We start from the raw sequence: 14238 nt of genomic DNA on the forward strand, positions 1-14238 counted from the left end.
AAAATCAAAAATATTTTAACAATAACCTAATAAAATATAACAATAGGTCAAAATTCAAAATTATTGTCCTGTCCTTTTCTTTTCTTTTGCTCTGTTCCCTCCCTTTTCATATCCAGTCCTCCCAAAAAAAACAACAACAACAACAAAAAACACTGCCTTATTTAAAGTATGGTATAGCTGTGGTAACTTTCATGTGCCTATTTTTACACAGTACCTACAGGATATGAATCAGAGCAGCATGAGCAGAAAATGAGTGGGAGGGGAAAACAGGAATCTTAATTAGGTATTAACTGGAGATGCCTGTACAAAATAAGGAAAAAAGCCCTGCTTAAAGATGTGAAAATGCAATGATCCCATTTTCCCAACCCTCCTTTAACTTTTTATATTCCAGTTACTTTCTGCACTGTCTCTATAAAATGATCTACTAACTGCCTCCCTGTAAATCTTTCAGCAGGTTAGTGGATTGCAAATAACGTTAGTTGTCATTTTGAAAGAGTAGCCGGGCAATAGTTGAATGGCACGCAAAAACTTTTGCAATACGATCGCCATGTTACCTTAAATATATAGAAACACAATGCATGTTACTTTAGGTGCTTCATCCAAACGAAGTAGTTGTTTGGGATCATCGCAAGTTACGACAACAACACAAAAGAAACGAGGGAAATCCAGCAGTAAGCGAACCACTACTCTTCATCACCATCCTCCTCTTCACCATCATCATCTGTGAAGCACAAGGCTCTTTAGCTTTAGGGAAATAAAAGAAGGGAAGGAAAGACGGACCACGCTCTGTAAAAATGCCATAAAAGACCCGCGGCGTTTCACGGCGAGTCCGCCATAAAAAAAACATTACCGACATGTTTGTAAAATGTTCCCCCCGTCCACCTTACCTCCAACCCGGTACATGTTTGCTGCCATGACTGCCCCGGTCCCTGGCTTCCTCTCCAGGTAGAGGGGTGGCTCTCTTCTCCGTCTCTTCGCTGCCGGAGCTGTGTTAGCACTGCCGCCGCTGTGTGTTGGAAAATGGTGGATTGATCAATACGAAACAGACTAGCTGAGGGACCTTAAAGAGACAGTACGCTATATTTTTTATCAACCAGAAGTTCTCCGGCAGTATTTGAGGACGAGTAGCGTAACACACTACTAATTCACTTCACTATTGTAACCGTTTGACCGTTAGTGGCGTAGCGACCAGCATCTTTAAAATGCAGCTACGCCACAGGCTTTGTTGTCGAGGACGGTTCTACGCAGGGGCAAGAGGGGGCCGAGCCCCCTTAAATAAATGTGTTGCCCCCCTCAAATCAAAATTTAAGAAGTTGAGAAAGCACATTTTAATGTACTCACGAAATTAATATACATTACAATTTGACAAAATTATCTGCAGTAGTGGAAAAATCCGCCGAAAAAGGGACACACGATACATGATTTTTGGTTGAAATCTGGATGAAGGATGTTTTATTTTATTTTATTTTATTTTATTCATTTATTTTATTTTTATTTTTCAGTCTCCCCCCTGAGGGATTGCCGCCTCATTGTGGTCAGGGTGTTTGCGTGCCTCAGTGACCTTAAGAGCTAAACCAGCAGGAGCTTAGTCTTCAGGTGGGACACCTGGACAGGTCTGGTAGAAGCCAGACAAAGTGCATTCCACTTCTCCAGGTTGGGGTTGGATACACATTTCTGACTGCCCCCTCATATATGCGGCCCTGTTTGTTGTTAGCCCTACAAGTGACGTCACTGACCCGTCTAAAAACAAACGGCTACCAACAGTAGTGGAAAGTAACTAAGTACCCTTACATCTACTCAAGTACATACTAGTTTGCTGTGGTTGTACTTTACTTGAGTATTTCCAGTTTATGTTACTGTATACTTCAAACCCACTACATCTCAGAGGTTGTACTTTTAACCAGTAGTAGAAAGAAGTATTCAGTTCCCTTATTTACTTAAGTAAAAGTGCTAATACCACACTGTGAAGTTATTCCACTACAAAGTAGAGTCCTGCATTCAAACCATAGTAAGTAAAAGTACTAATACCACACTCTTAAATTACTCCACTACAAAGTAAAGTCCTGCATTCAAACCATAAGTAAAAGTACTAATACCACACTGCAGAATTACTCCATGACAAAGTAAATGTCGTCCTGCATTCAAAACCTTATTAAGTAAAAGTAATAATACCACACTGTTAAATTACTTCACTACAAGTAAAAATCCTGCATTCAAAACCTTAATTATACATTTTATTAACCCCACAATGGGGAAATTCAAACTCTGCGTTTAACCCATGCTTTTTTACACACAAGTGAACACACCATGCATGGAGCAGTGGGAGGCTGCGTTTTAGTGAACCCAGGTAGCTTCGTGGGGGGGTTAGGTGCCTTGCTCAAGGGCATTTGAGTACTTAAGTCCTTGACCTGTCAGTCCTGAGATTCAAACCGTCCGGCCTCCAGTTACAAGCCTGATTCCTAACCTCTGGTTACTGGTACTGGTACTAATATGACACTGGCGAATTACTTCACTACAAAGTAAAAGTCGTCCTGCATTCAAAATCTTACTTAAGTTAAAGTACAAAAGTATCAGCATCAAAATGTACTTAAAGTATCATAACACCCTCTTAAAATAAGTTATTTAATAAAGTATTTTTTCTTCAGACGACACAAAAAACTGGTTGCCAGCATCATGAGGAGATGATTTAGGAAAAACTAATGACATAGGCCATTATTTTAGGATGGTGACTGTAAGCAGAAGTACTTGTTATGCAGAATGGAGCAACTCAGATTGTAGTTTATATTTCAAATATATTATTGGATTATTATTTTTGATGCATTTGTGTAATAAGCATTTGAGTGTTGTCAAAGTAGGGCTAATTTTGACGACTTAACATCATTTTTTTGGTTTAATTTCTTAAAATGCATTTTATCATTTTTTCATGTTGAAATCTTTCTTTCCCCCTGCCCTGGGCTATGGTTAAACCCTGGTTTAACAATGTGTGTGTTTATACCAGGATCAAGTATGCAGTGTGAAAAACCCTTACGACTCCACTTAACAAACTCAAAAACAAACAAACTGCAACTTGACTTGGACTTTTACACCAATGACCCGTGACTTCTCTTGGACTTGAGCCTTTCGACTTGAAAATACTTCATATCCTCCCCCTAGCCATGTTAGCCCATATGCTGTGAAAATGTAAAGTCAGCGCTACCTTTTTCATGATTAAATTCAATCAAGCTAGTTTTACTTGTTTGTTTAAACAAATATTACATTTTTTATACTCCAATTGAATTTTTTTATTCATGATTTTTCTAAATTTAATATATTATTACTCTTAGTTAAGATGGCTTTAGATTTGGTGAAGAGCTCAATATGACTTATTCTGTAATCAAAACTCAAAGTCAGGACTTGGGACATAACTTGAGACTTGAGAACAAAAACACAAACAAAAACTTGACCTACTTGTGACATGTGACATATTGATACTAATACCTTAAAGCAGTAGTTCTCAACCTTTTTGAGTCGCGACCCCCAATTTAACATGCATGTTGTCCGTGACCCCCACTCACTGAACACAATCTCACACGCACAGTTCAGATCACCCAAAAAAGAAACAAAATGACCAAAAAAAGGAAACAAAATGACCAAAAAAGACACAAATTGACCACAAAATGATCAAAAAAGACACAAAATGAGCAAAAAAGACACACAATGACCAGAAAAGACACAAAATGACCAAAAAAAGGAAACAAAATGACCAAAAAAAGACACAAAATGACAAAAAAAAGACACAAAATGACCAACAAAAGACACAAATCGACCACAAAATGATCAAAAAAAGACACAAAATGACCTAAAATGACTAAAACACATGAACACTTTAACACAGTGGAGACAGAGCTGACTTCCAAAATGATTTGGCGACCCCCAGAAATCATCTTGCGATCCCAATTGGGGTCCTGACCCAAGGGTTGAGAATAGCTGCCTTAAAGGGCCTTTTAATTGTAGTATTTCCACATTGTAGTAGTGCTTCTTATACGTAAGTAAAATATCTACGTAAGTAAAATAGTAGCCAATATTATCTGTGGAGTAAATTCAATTATTTCTCATGTAACTGTTAGTTTAAATGATAAATACAGGGAGAAAATGGAAGAAAATATCTTTAAGTGTTGTAACCAATTACCCTGGTCTGAACACTAAAATACTGCGATATTTTGAGGTGAAACCCCAGTGGTACAACCTGGAGGAGTTTGCTAATAAAACAGCCTGGAGTTGAAAGATATTTTTAAAAATGGGACTAAAGCATTCCTAAAATCAGATGCTGTGATCCTAAACCTCTTCAGTCAGGGGAGCCACCAGAGGAGGGCAATGAGGTCTCATGGGGTTAACAGGAAGAGGCTTAATTAGCCTGCATTTAATTCATATACAGTGCCAAGAAATAATAAGCGATCCCCCTTTATTTCCCTGCATTTAGTCATAAAATGTGGTCTGATAATCTTCAAACTCACAATAATGGACGAGCTACATCTGCCCAAAACAGTAACATAAAGAAAACTGCATGTTTCTGTGTTTTTATTGAATTTATTTTACAGTAGTGACTTACACCAAATCTCCGCATCAGCCAGGAATAATTTTAGACCATTTCCAAATAAAAACTGCACAAAACTGTTTAATTTTATTGATATTTCAGCCATGTCTTAATCGCAAATGTCTCTTTTCACTTCATATAACGATTGATTTGTGGCCAGGAGTGACTATCACTTTACTTTTCTCATACTTTTCTCCATTTTTTAGTTCATGTTTTACTGTGTTTTCATGTTGCATCTCCCAACTTCTATGAAGCAACAAATGACTGACTGCTACCCCTAAACATAAACTTGTAAAAAATAATATTATTATACGTTTGAGTGCATTGTTTTCTCACTGAGTAATGGTTGTTCCTGCTCAGGGGCAGAAAAACAACTATAAATCACAGTGATCTCGACTTCATGCCTCACTTTAAGGATGATGTTGTGGTAGGCTGTTAGTTTGCTTTATTACTCCAAACAGTGTGGCACAAAACACAGAACACTGTCCCAGGAACATAGAAGAACAGTCAGGCTGACAACTTTAGATGTACAGTGTCATAAATGTGTTTTAAACCATTGTCACCCCATATTCTTATTTCTGAGACATACATCAAAACCTCAGTGACTTTAGACAGATCCCTTACTGTAACCCAAGAGTTCTCTCCTACCTTTTAAATCCTTCTGTGCCACCTTGCTTCATCTCACCTCCTCTGAAAGAATATTGAACGAGGGAAGAATTACATCAGCTGTGAAGAGATAAGTGTCAGTGATCAATATCTTTCATGTGTTTTGTACAGAACAAGACACAACTTAACTCATTGATGGGAAAATCTGACTTGTAGTAGCTTTTTTAGACATCTGTGAAGGAGTTCACATACTATTTTCTATTTGGATTGTTCAAATAGAGATTTTTTACAAGGTTGTTGTTGTTTTAGCAGTTTTTCATTATCTGATGCAAGGGTCAAAGGACAGACAGTGTTGTATGCTGTACAAACTGTAAAGCCCTTCAAAGCAAATTCGTGATTTTGGGCTATATAAATAAAATATAAATAAAATTGAATTGAAATTATTTAATAGATATCCCAATCCGGAAAGCAGTGTATTTGTCTATTATCGTGACTTTGATGATCAAACCATATTTTATTGATGTTGGTAATTCCAAAGATTTCACTTTATTTTTCTTGGCACCACAGGTTTATGTGTTACCACTGTGATAGTAACTAAATATATGATGAAGCTTATGTTAAAGATAATGTAATGTGGCGTAATTGTCAGGGTGGCGTGTTTATGTAGGAGGTACTTAATATCTGTAAGTTGTTTAATATAACCCTGATTTCATAAAAGATAGGACACTGTGTTACAGAATGCATCAAATTCATATATACACTTTTCAATCGCATACATGTAAAAGCATTAGCAAATTATGGCATTCTGATTAATTTATATATCAGACAACATTCCACCTTTGTGGTTGTATTCAATGTGAATATTCATGTGAGAGCCTTTAAATCTGCTCAGTGATAAGGTAAAATCAAATTCTGCTTTTAATTTTTCATATTTTGTTGTCTAATCATTTCAGTTTTTTCCACATACACTGATGTGATATTATGAATCAAGCTGGCAAATTATTTGCATACAGCAATGCAGGTTTATACATGAAATCAGTGTTCAGTATAGCTCATATTCACACATATGTTAAGACTGTAAAGCAAATACAACTTGCACTCAGTGTGAAATGAGGGCAGCGCTGTGACTGATGACATGATATTATGGGATGCACAGTGTTGCGGCAGCTTCATAGAGAGATGTAGGACTACCAAGCTCCTTATAACCACCTACTTAGTTATATGTATGGATCTGCATGGATAGAAAGTGGGCAGAATGGCATAATCTGCCATGGAAAAATGGGATGTTTGAGAAGCAGCCCACTAATCAAAAACACTGATAATTTCCTTGGATATTATGAGATTATATTGCAGTATATCATGATCAACATAACAATTTGCTTAAAAAAACACATTTAGTTTCCAGTAAAAAGAGTGTTTAACAGAAGGTGTCTGATACGTGATATACGGTAGGACAACACAGAGAGAATATACAGTGTAGTTTTGTTTGATAAGCTCAGTTTTCGCTGTGGATGTGAGCGAGGAGCCTCTGTGCTGGAGGAATGCTGTGGTGAAGGCTACATCTGATCTATACCATATGGAAGCCTCAATTACTGTTTCCTAACACAGGGGACTACAGCCTGCAGTCACATGACCTTCCGTGAGCCAATCACGTGTACTTACAGTATGCACTCCTGCTCAAGTGTGCAGTCTCAATGTTGGAACTATGCTGCATTGGAGGGATCCTGTATTGTGTCTCGGGGCTCTTTAATGAAAAGGAACAAGACGAGACGATACAGTGAATTAAGGAATGTTTTTCAATGCCAGTGTGCAAAAATGAACTATGTTGAATGAAAGAGCATAATTATCCAGTGTATTGCATATTATATATTTATTGCCCAATATACAGTATGCTGCTCACTATGTGCAGCATACTGTACATTACTGCAAAAAAAAAACATTATGGCTGACTGAATATTGCTGCATGCTGCTAAGAACATTGCTCCCTCTATTGCACTTTATTCCATATGCTTACCTTGCTAATTGACTTTCCTTTGGAGCAATAAAAAAAAGTGTTGCAGTATATCACAGCGTATCCCTGCACAGTGTGTGTGTGTGTCTGTGTGATACATCACACAGTGCTGTCTTCTAATGTTGTTGTAATGTTCCCCAATAAACTGGGAGGGAAACAGTGCCAATACTTAATATGGTCCTAATTAAGAGAAAATAGGTGGTCAACAATGTAGCCTTGTGTTTGGGAACTGTGACTACTTTCATTTGGAGTGTTTGTTTACTTGGCTCCTTGCTGCTGTGCAGATGTTCTTTTTGAATCCACTTGCTCCTCTGCCAGATGTTGCTGCAGTCATGAAGACAGGCAGGGCGAGCACGCAGGCAGAACAGAGTACAGTGCAGAGCGGTGCAGGTGTTCTCCCTGATGAATCTCTGGAGTCTGTGGAGATGGATTGGCTCGAGACACAGAGCGTCTGCAGAAACTCCCTTCGGTTTGGTTGCAGTCTCAGAGGATGACCTCTGATGGCCTCCCTTTCTATCTTTCTTTCTTTCTTTCTTTCTTTCTTTCTTTCTTTCTTTCTTTCTTTCTTTCTTTCTTTCTTTCTCTTTCCAACTTTGTCTCTCGTCCTCTTTCTGTCCTCCACTCCTCTGTGTTACAGACAAATGCACAGCAGAGACAAAGACACAGAGGAAATCAATTAGTCTTGTTTCCTGGCAGAAACAATTCCATATCTTTGATTGTGCCTCTTCGTTTGTTCTCTCACTGGGGGTTGTGCTTGGATCCAGAGACACTATGGGAGGTACGGCAATAAAGGGACTATTGTTAGAGCGCTCTCTCCTCTACACCTAACTATACATAGGTGCATTTCTGGGTAAACAGTGGAAAAACACTAGAATTACTCAAAGTAATCATTTTTATTGTGGAACTGTGCGCTCAAAGAAAAGTTTGGTCTATTTTATCACGTTTACAAAAACATTTCGATCCAATGGAGTCAAATAAGTTTTACGTTTTTAACATAAACTAAAAAAAATACCATTTATGTAGTTAAATCAAATGAACTGAGATGGATAGACTGTTAGAAATGTTCTGACCTAATTTACATGAATAAAGTTTATAGTTTAGTTAGAATTATGTGATCAAGCAAATTAAAGTTAAATCATTTCAACTGGACAGACATTTGTAATTACTAGGTAAATTATATGAGCTATGGTTACATAAATATCTTATTATTACTATTCATTGCAGTTTTATCTGATTTAATAACATAAATGGTACTTTTTTGGTTTACGGAAGAATTACTTGACGTGATTGGATGGAAATTTTCTTTGTAATTTAAATGGCAAAATACACCTGTGTCAGTGTTCCTACAGCCTTCAGAGTCTCTGTGAGTTAGGTTAGTGACAGTTATCCTTCTAGCAGCACAGCAGGGTTTGTATGGCAACAACAAGCTCTGACTCATGCTGTAGGTATAACGTATAATGACTGTGAGATAAACATTGCTCATGCTCTGTGCTCTTGGTAGCGAGGTGCTTTGGCGCTGAGGATGGCGTCTTGGGGCTTTTCCTGACACTTTACTATTATATACTCACTTTACCTTTCATATACTTTCACCTACTGTTTTTCATCTGTTTACACTTCAGCATATATACATATATAGTCAATGCAGTTCAAATAGAGAGGTGTAATTGGCTTGAATATTTCGAGGACAATGGTGCCAAAGCATTAAAGAATAGTTTGTCTCAATATTGGAACAGTACAAAAAATATATATAAAAAAATTGAAAATATAAAATTGAATCAATCTATATATATATATATATATATATATATATACATTTTAATGTGTGGTACAACCAAAGGTATATTTGTTTGGACAAATATAATGATAACAACAAAAATAGCTAGAGTTTAATTTAAGAGCTGATATCTAGCCATTTTCCATGTTTTTCTTGATAATATTAATATTTAATTATGATTAGATTTGTCCAAACAAATATACCTTTACTTATACCAGGCATTAAAATGAACAAGAAATTTAAGAAAACAAGGATCTAATAATTTTATTCCGTGACTGTATATATGTATGTGTGTGTGTGTGTGTGTGTGTGTGTGTGTGTGTGTGTGTGTGTGTGTGTGTGTGTGTGTGTGTCTGATGACAAAAAATTTTATTTCCCTTACAACAGACTCTGTGGCGCAACGGTAGCGCGTCTGACTCCAGATCAGAAGGTTGCGTGTTCAAATCACGTCAGGGTCAAAATTCCTGTTTGCTCATCAAAGTATTTAACTGTTTTATGTCAATCCATCTATAAAAGCAAGAAGTGTTTGTGTGTGTGTGTGTGTGTGTGTGTAGATATACAATATAGCCTATGCATTAGAGGTGCATCTGTATCCGTATCTCTATTTGCTCAACCAACAAAATTATTGTGTCTGTATCTCTATTCTGTAGAACAATAGAAATGGGCTTGGTTTAAGTCACAGTAAATCAGAATCAAATGTTTTCTTTTCTTAACTAATATTCAGTGCAATGCAATTTTTGTGCCTTCGAAGCATCAAATTGATTTAATATTGGCTCATAATTAATTATAAAGTATATTTTCACATTTTCATACTGGATTTTTAATCATTTCAAGAGACATAAGGGTTTGTTATTTCCTGATAATCAGTTGAATTCATCTTTCAGATTCTTTATTCTCACTTTTTTAGCAAATTAATTATTCTCAAAAACAATTGTAGGGAGGTGGAGAGATAATCTGTAACCATTAGTACATGAAAGTGTACAAAAAGATCAATTAATGGATTGTGAAAAGGCAACCAGATGAACTATATACAATAAATCTGTCATCAATACAATCAAACAATATTATCATATTTGTATTATTAACATATCAGTATTACATCTTATTACATATCAACATTACCGCTGTATCCCAACACCTCAAGTTAGTTTCCCATTTTGCTTTTACTTGCATGATTTTCTTTTTTGGAAGCAGTCTGAGACTAAAAAAATTTAATTGCCAACAACTGCTTCTCTGTAATTGTTATGCATCTGATAAATAAAGAACTTGAACGTGAACAGTGTACAAAAGAGCTCCCACATTCTCAAATCTGTGCACAAAACTGCTCATCTGCACCTCCAACTGAAGAGGCATCAGTACCACATTGTAGTTGAAAGAAAAGACTCATAAAAGGGTGAAGTCTTTCAAGTCACACAAGTGTAATTCCTGATTGTCTGTCTCGATTCTGCACAAGTCCTGAACGTGACAGCTCTGTGTTGCAGACTTCATTAGTGACTCGCCATGTTTTCACTGCTCTGAAAGCGTTGGCACGAGGCAGTGCCGACTCTTTTAATTGGGAATCTCTGCTGTAGGGGATCTGTCAGACAGATTTCACAGCTAAAAATATCAGTACCGGAAAAGATACAGTACTTGCACATGGGGCATAAGGGTTGTATTTATCAATCTCTGACTACAGGAGGAGCTATTGTCTAGTTTTTGACAAAACGGGCCGTTGAGACAAAGGGGAAGCTGCTTTAAGGCCATGTATAGTCAGAGACAGAGCTTTTTATAATCTATAGCTCATGCAGAAGACACATTTGAGGTCAGCTTAAAATCATTAAGAATCCTTCATCTTTTTCTCTGATGCCAAGCTTGTAGAATGTTTCATGTTGCACTTACCACCTCCCACCAGCAGGAGTCATCACTCACACAGGCTTTTTTTTGTCCTCAGTTGCTCCCCAAAGCAGTGATGAAGAGGGAGAGGGAAAGACAATTCATATCCTGGAGGGAAATATTCATAAACCTCAACAGGTGTCAGCAAATCTACTTTTATGTCTGCTTGTAAATTCCCAATCTGAGAAAGTGGTTCAATCACTTATAAAGCAGGCAAGGAAAGCCATCATGGTCAAGTGGGTCCAGGGTGACCTTCCTTCTACTTTAATGTGTCTCTGGGGGAAAAAGGACACTATATTGATAGAAAAACTCGTCTTTTTCTGCAGAAATGGAAAAAAAATGTTGGAATCTCTGGGAGTTTAACATAGTCTGGACTTATCTGTGGACATATGTTTGAACTGAGGCCATTGGGGACGAATCAGACCCATGTATACAGTGATTATCATTTTATTCCACCCAGTTGTGTCTCTTTAATATATGCTTCATCCAAGACTGTCCTTAACAGAGGAAATGACACTTCAGTGAGTTGTCACGCATTCTGGGAGCAGCATCAAGTCTGACACACAAAAATGACAGTCGACCTCGGGGATAACATAAATCAAACTTTGTCATCATTTCCTCATTACTGACTCTCTGCTAGAGTTCTAGAAAGCTCTTTTATAGTGTGTGTTGCTTTTGGAGGTCATCTGTTACCAGTGTGTAACGAGTTACATGTAGAAAACAAAGATATTCTGTAGGATTTGGTCCCTATTCTTTGGATATATTGGTGGCAGACAGGCGGCTATTTTACTGACTAGTCTGGTGGATTGCAATATATAATATTCATTCATTATCCTAAACTGTTTATCCGCACTCGGGTCGCGGGGGGCTGGAGGCGATCCCAGCTGACATTAGGCGAGAGGCGGGGTTCACCCTGGACAGGTCATTAGACTATCACATGGCTGACACATAGAGACAGACAATCGCGCTCTCATTCACTCCTACGGGCAATTTAGAGTCACCAATCAAACCTAAGTATATGTTTTTGGACTGTGGGAGGAAGCTGGAACCTGTGTAGCCCCGACTATTATATAAATGGGTTTAGGTATTAGTAATGCTGTATGGTAAAGGAATGAAAACTTGAATTAAGATTAAGATAAGGATATTCCCTTATTGGTCCCACAACGGGGACATTTTCAACCTCTGCATATGACGCATCCTTCACACAGCAGTGAGCACACACCATGCTAGGAGTAGTGGGCAGCACATTACTGGGCCAGTGGGAGCAGTGGGAGCAGTGGGGGGTTGGTACCTTGCTCAATGGCACATCTGCCCTTGATCTGTTAGTCCTGGGATTTTCCTTACCTCTAAACCACAGACTGCAGTGAATTCTGTGTCTTATGGGGGTTATTGCTTTACTTCCCTAAATTATTTTTGTTTTATAATGGCTAGTTTTGATGTGTAACATGGCGTCCTCCGTTTGTTACTGTTTGATTTGTTGGTTCATCTTTGTATCTGCTTGTCTGTGTTTTTTTGTGTGTGTCTAAGTGTGTCTGATGCTTTACTGCATAAAGGGAAGTGCATAATAGTGATGCTGTCCTCTTTGATAATATTGTGTGCTTTGTGGACCTGTTTCGTATTTGTCTGTATATCAAAAAGTTCAACCGAGATTTTGACAATTGTACAGGCACAGAGAAAAACAATATAGTTTATTTACAGTTAGTCAAAAGTTTGGTTAGAAAATAAGTTTTATCAGAAAATATTCTTTCAGTTAGAAGCTTACTGTATATTATAGTACATAACATTCATTCTGTTGCTTTGCATATTTTTTCTGTGCAGGAATGCTTTCTTTTAAATGCAGCACCATCTAGAGTAGAAGGATTAACAAGGAGCAGTCTCCACATCCAGACCACTGACTGTATATAAAGATGGAGGACATGACAGCTCCCCACTAGTGAGCGCTGCGGTATAGGTTGTAATTTCAGCCCTGCCATGTCAGTGAAGGGACAAGAGCAAAATTTTAAAAATCATGCAGATAATTGTTCAAGTGTTCATTTTTCTGACAAGTTCGACTTTAATTAGTTGTTGAATGTTTAAAAAATGGGGTTGTAACGTCATGATTGATGGTTGTAATTGACTCTTGATTGGTTGGGCATGATAGTTAGGCCTCAATGAGGAAGTGGACAGACAGACAGACAGACAGACAGACTGTCCATTTGACAGTATACACTAGAGGTATGCATCAGCAGAGGCACAACGATACCATTTTATCCTGATACTTGAGTCACGTTACAATATTATTGGGATTTTTAAGCATTTTGCGATATGGTGAGTATTGCAGTACAATATATTGAGATTTAGCTATTTAACTGCATTTTGTATCCACAAAATTAAATTAAATCAAAAATTGTTTTGTCAAATAGCAGAAAATTCTCAGTCTATTCATCTGACTTCAGTCTTTTTATTTCTCCACACTGAGAGTCAAACCCACAGACGGACCAACAAAGTATTCAGTCAAACTAAACTGAACTGATATCAAACATGTATGGACTGATATCAAACTTTCCTCAATTTTAAGCTTCACAGTGGACAGGAACGCCTTTGAATCTTTGATGAAATGAAACAATGCAGTCATGGAAAAAAAATATTAGACCATTGTTTTCTTCAATCCCTTGTTCATTTTAATGTCTGGTAAAACTAAAGGTACATTTATTTGGACAAATATAATGATAACAACAAAAATAGCTCATAAGAGTTTAATTTAAGAGCTGATATCTAGCCATTTTCCATGTTTTTTTTCTTGATAATAACCAAAATCATGACCAAGAAAACCATAGAAAATGGCTAGATATCTGCTCTTAAATTAAACTATTATGATCTTATGATGTTGTTATCATTATATTTGTTCAAACAAATGTGTCTTTAGTTGTACCAGGCATTAAAATGAACAAGAAATTTAAGAAAAATGGTGGTCTAATATTTTTTTTCTGTGACTGTATGTTCCTTCTATAAAGTGTGTAGTACAAAGGTTTTTTTGGCCTTTCCAGCTGTATTACCCAGTTTAAAACATCTGTTAGAAAAGTAATCAAATGGATAAGCTACATTAGTTTGATGAAGCAATCCAAAGAGTTACATTGTTACATTTTTCTGTCTGTTATTGCAGACAGAGCTTGGCTGGAGACACCATACTTTGAAGGCCTCATCAGAAACCTTGGCCCTAATCCAAAGGGATTAACCATATTGCACTTGTGGGTCATTGATATGGCGACCTTCACAGAATGGAATCAGCTAACACTCAAACTGAGAAGAAAGACAGATGAATATGTGGCACCCGAATAGACTTCGTAGGTCCTTGCTGGCCCCACCTTGCAAGGGAATCCTGCCGCCAAGTGTCCACCCTCGACCACAAGATCAAGTGCCAGA

At 37.3% G+C, this 14238-nt stretch overlaps 1 protein-coding gene and 1 non-coding gene across 3 annotated transcripts in view; one reads left to right on the forward strand and one right to left on the reverse strand.

Moving 5' to 3' along the window:
- mta1 (metastasis associated 1) overlaps positions 1–1233 on the reverse strand; it is a 56899-nt gene extending 55666 nt beyond the window's left edge. For both annotated transcript variants that reach the window (XM_059353289.1, XM_059353288.1), the window contains exon 1: positions 888–1233. In XM_059353289.1, coding sequence (XP_059209272.1) covers positions 888–915 — 28 coding nt within the window. In that variant the 5' untranslated portion in view covers positions 916–1233. The remainder of the gene's footprint in view (positions 1–887) is intronic.
- An 8117-nt stretch (positions 1234–9350) lies between these two features.
- On the forward strand, positions 9351–9422 carry trnaw-cca (transfer RNA tryptophan (anticodon CCA)). The gene has a single exon. It is a non-coding gene; the product is annotated as a tRNA-Trp (tRNA).
- Positions 9423–14238: the final 4816 nt, after the last annotated feature.

The sequence above is a fragment of the Centropristis striata genome, chromosome 16 (genome assembly GCF_030273125.1).
Source record: "Centropristis striata isolate RG_2023a ecotype Rhode Island chromosome 16, C.striata_1.0, whole genome shotgun sequence".
Classification (NCBI taxonomy): Eukaryota; Metazoa; Chordata; class Actinopteri; order Perciformes; family Serranidae; genus Centropristis; species Centropristis striata.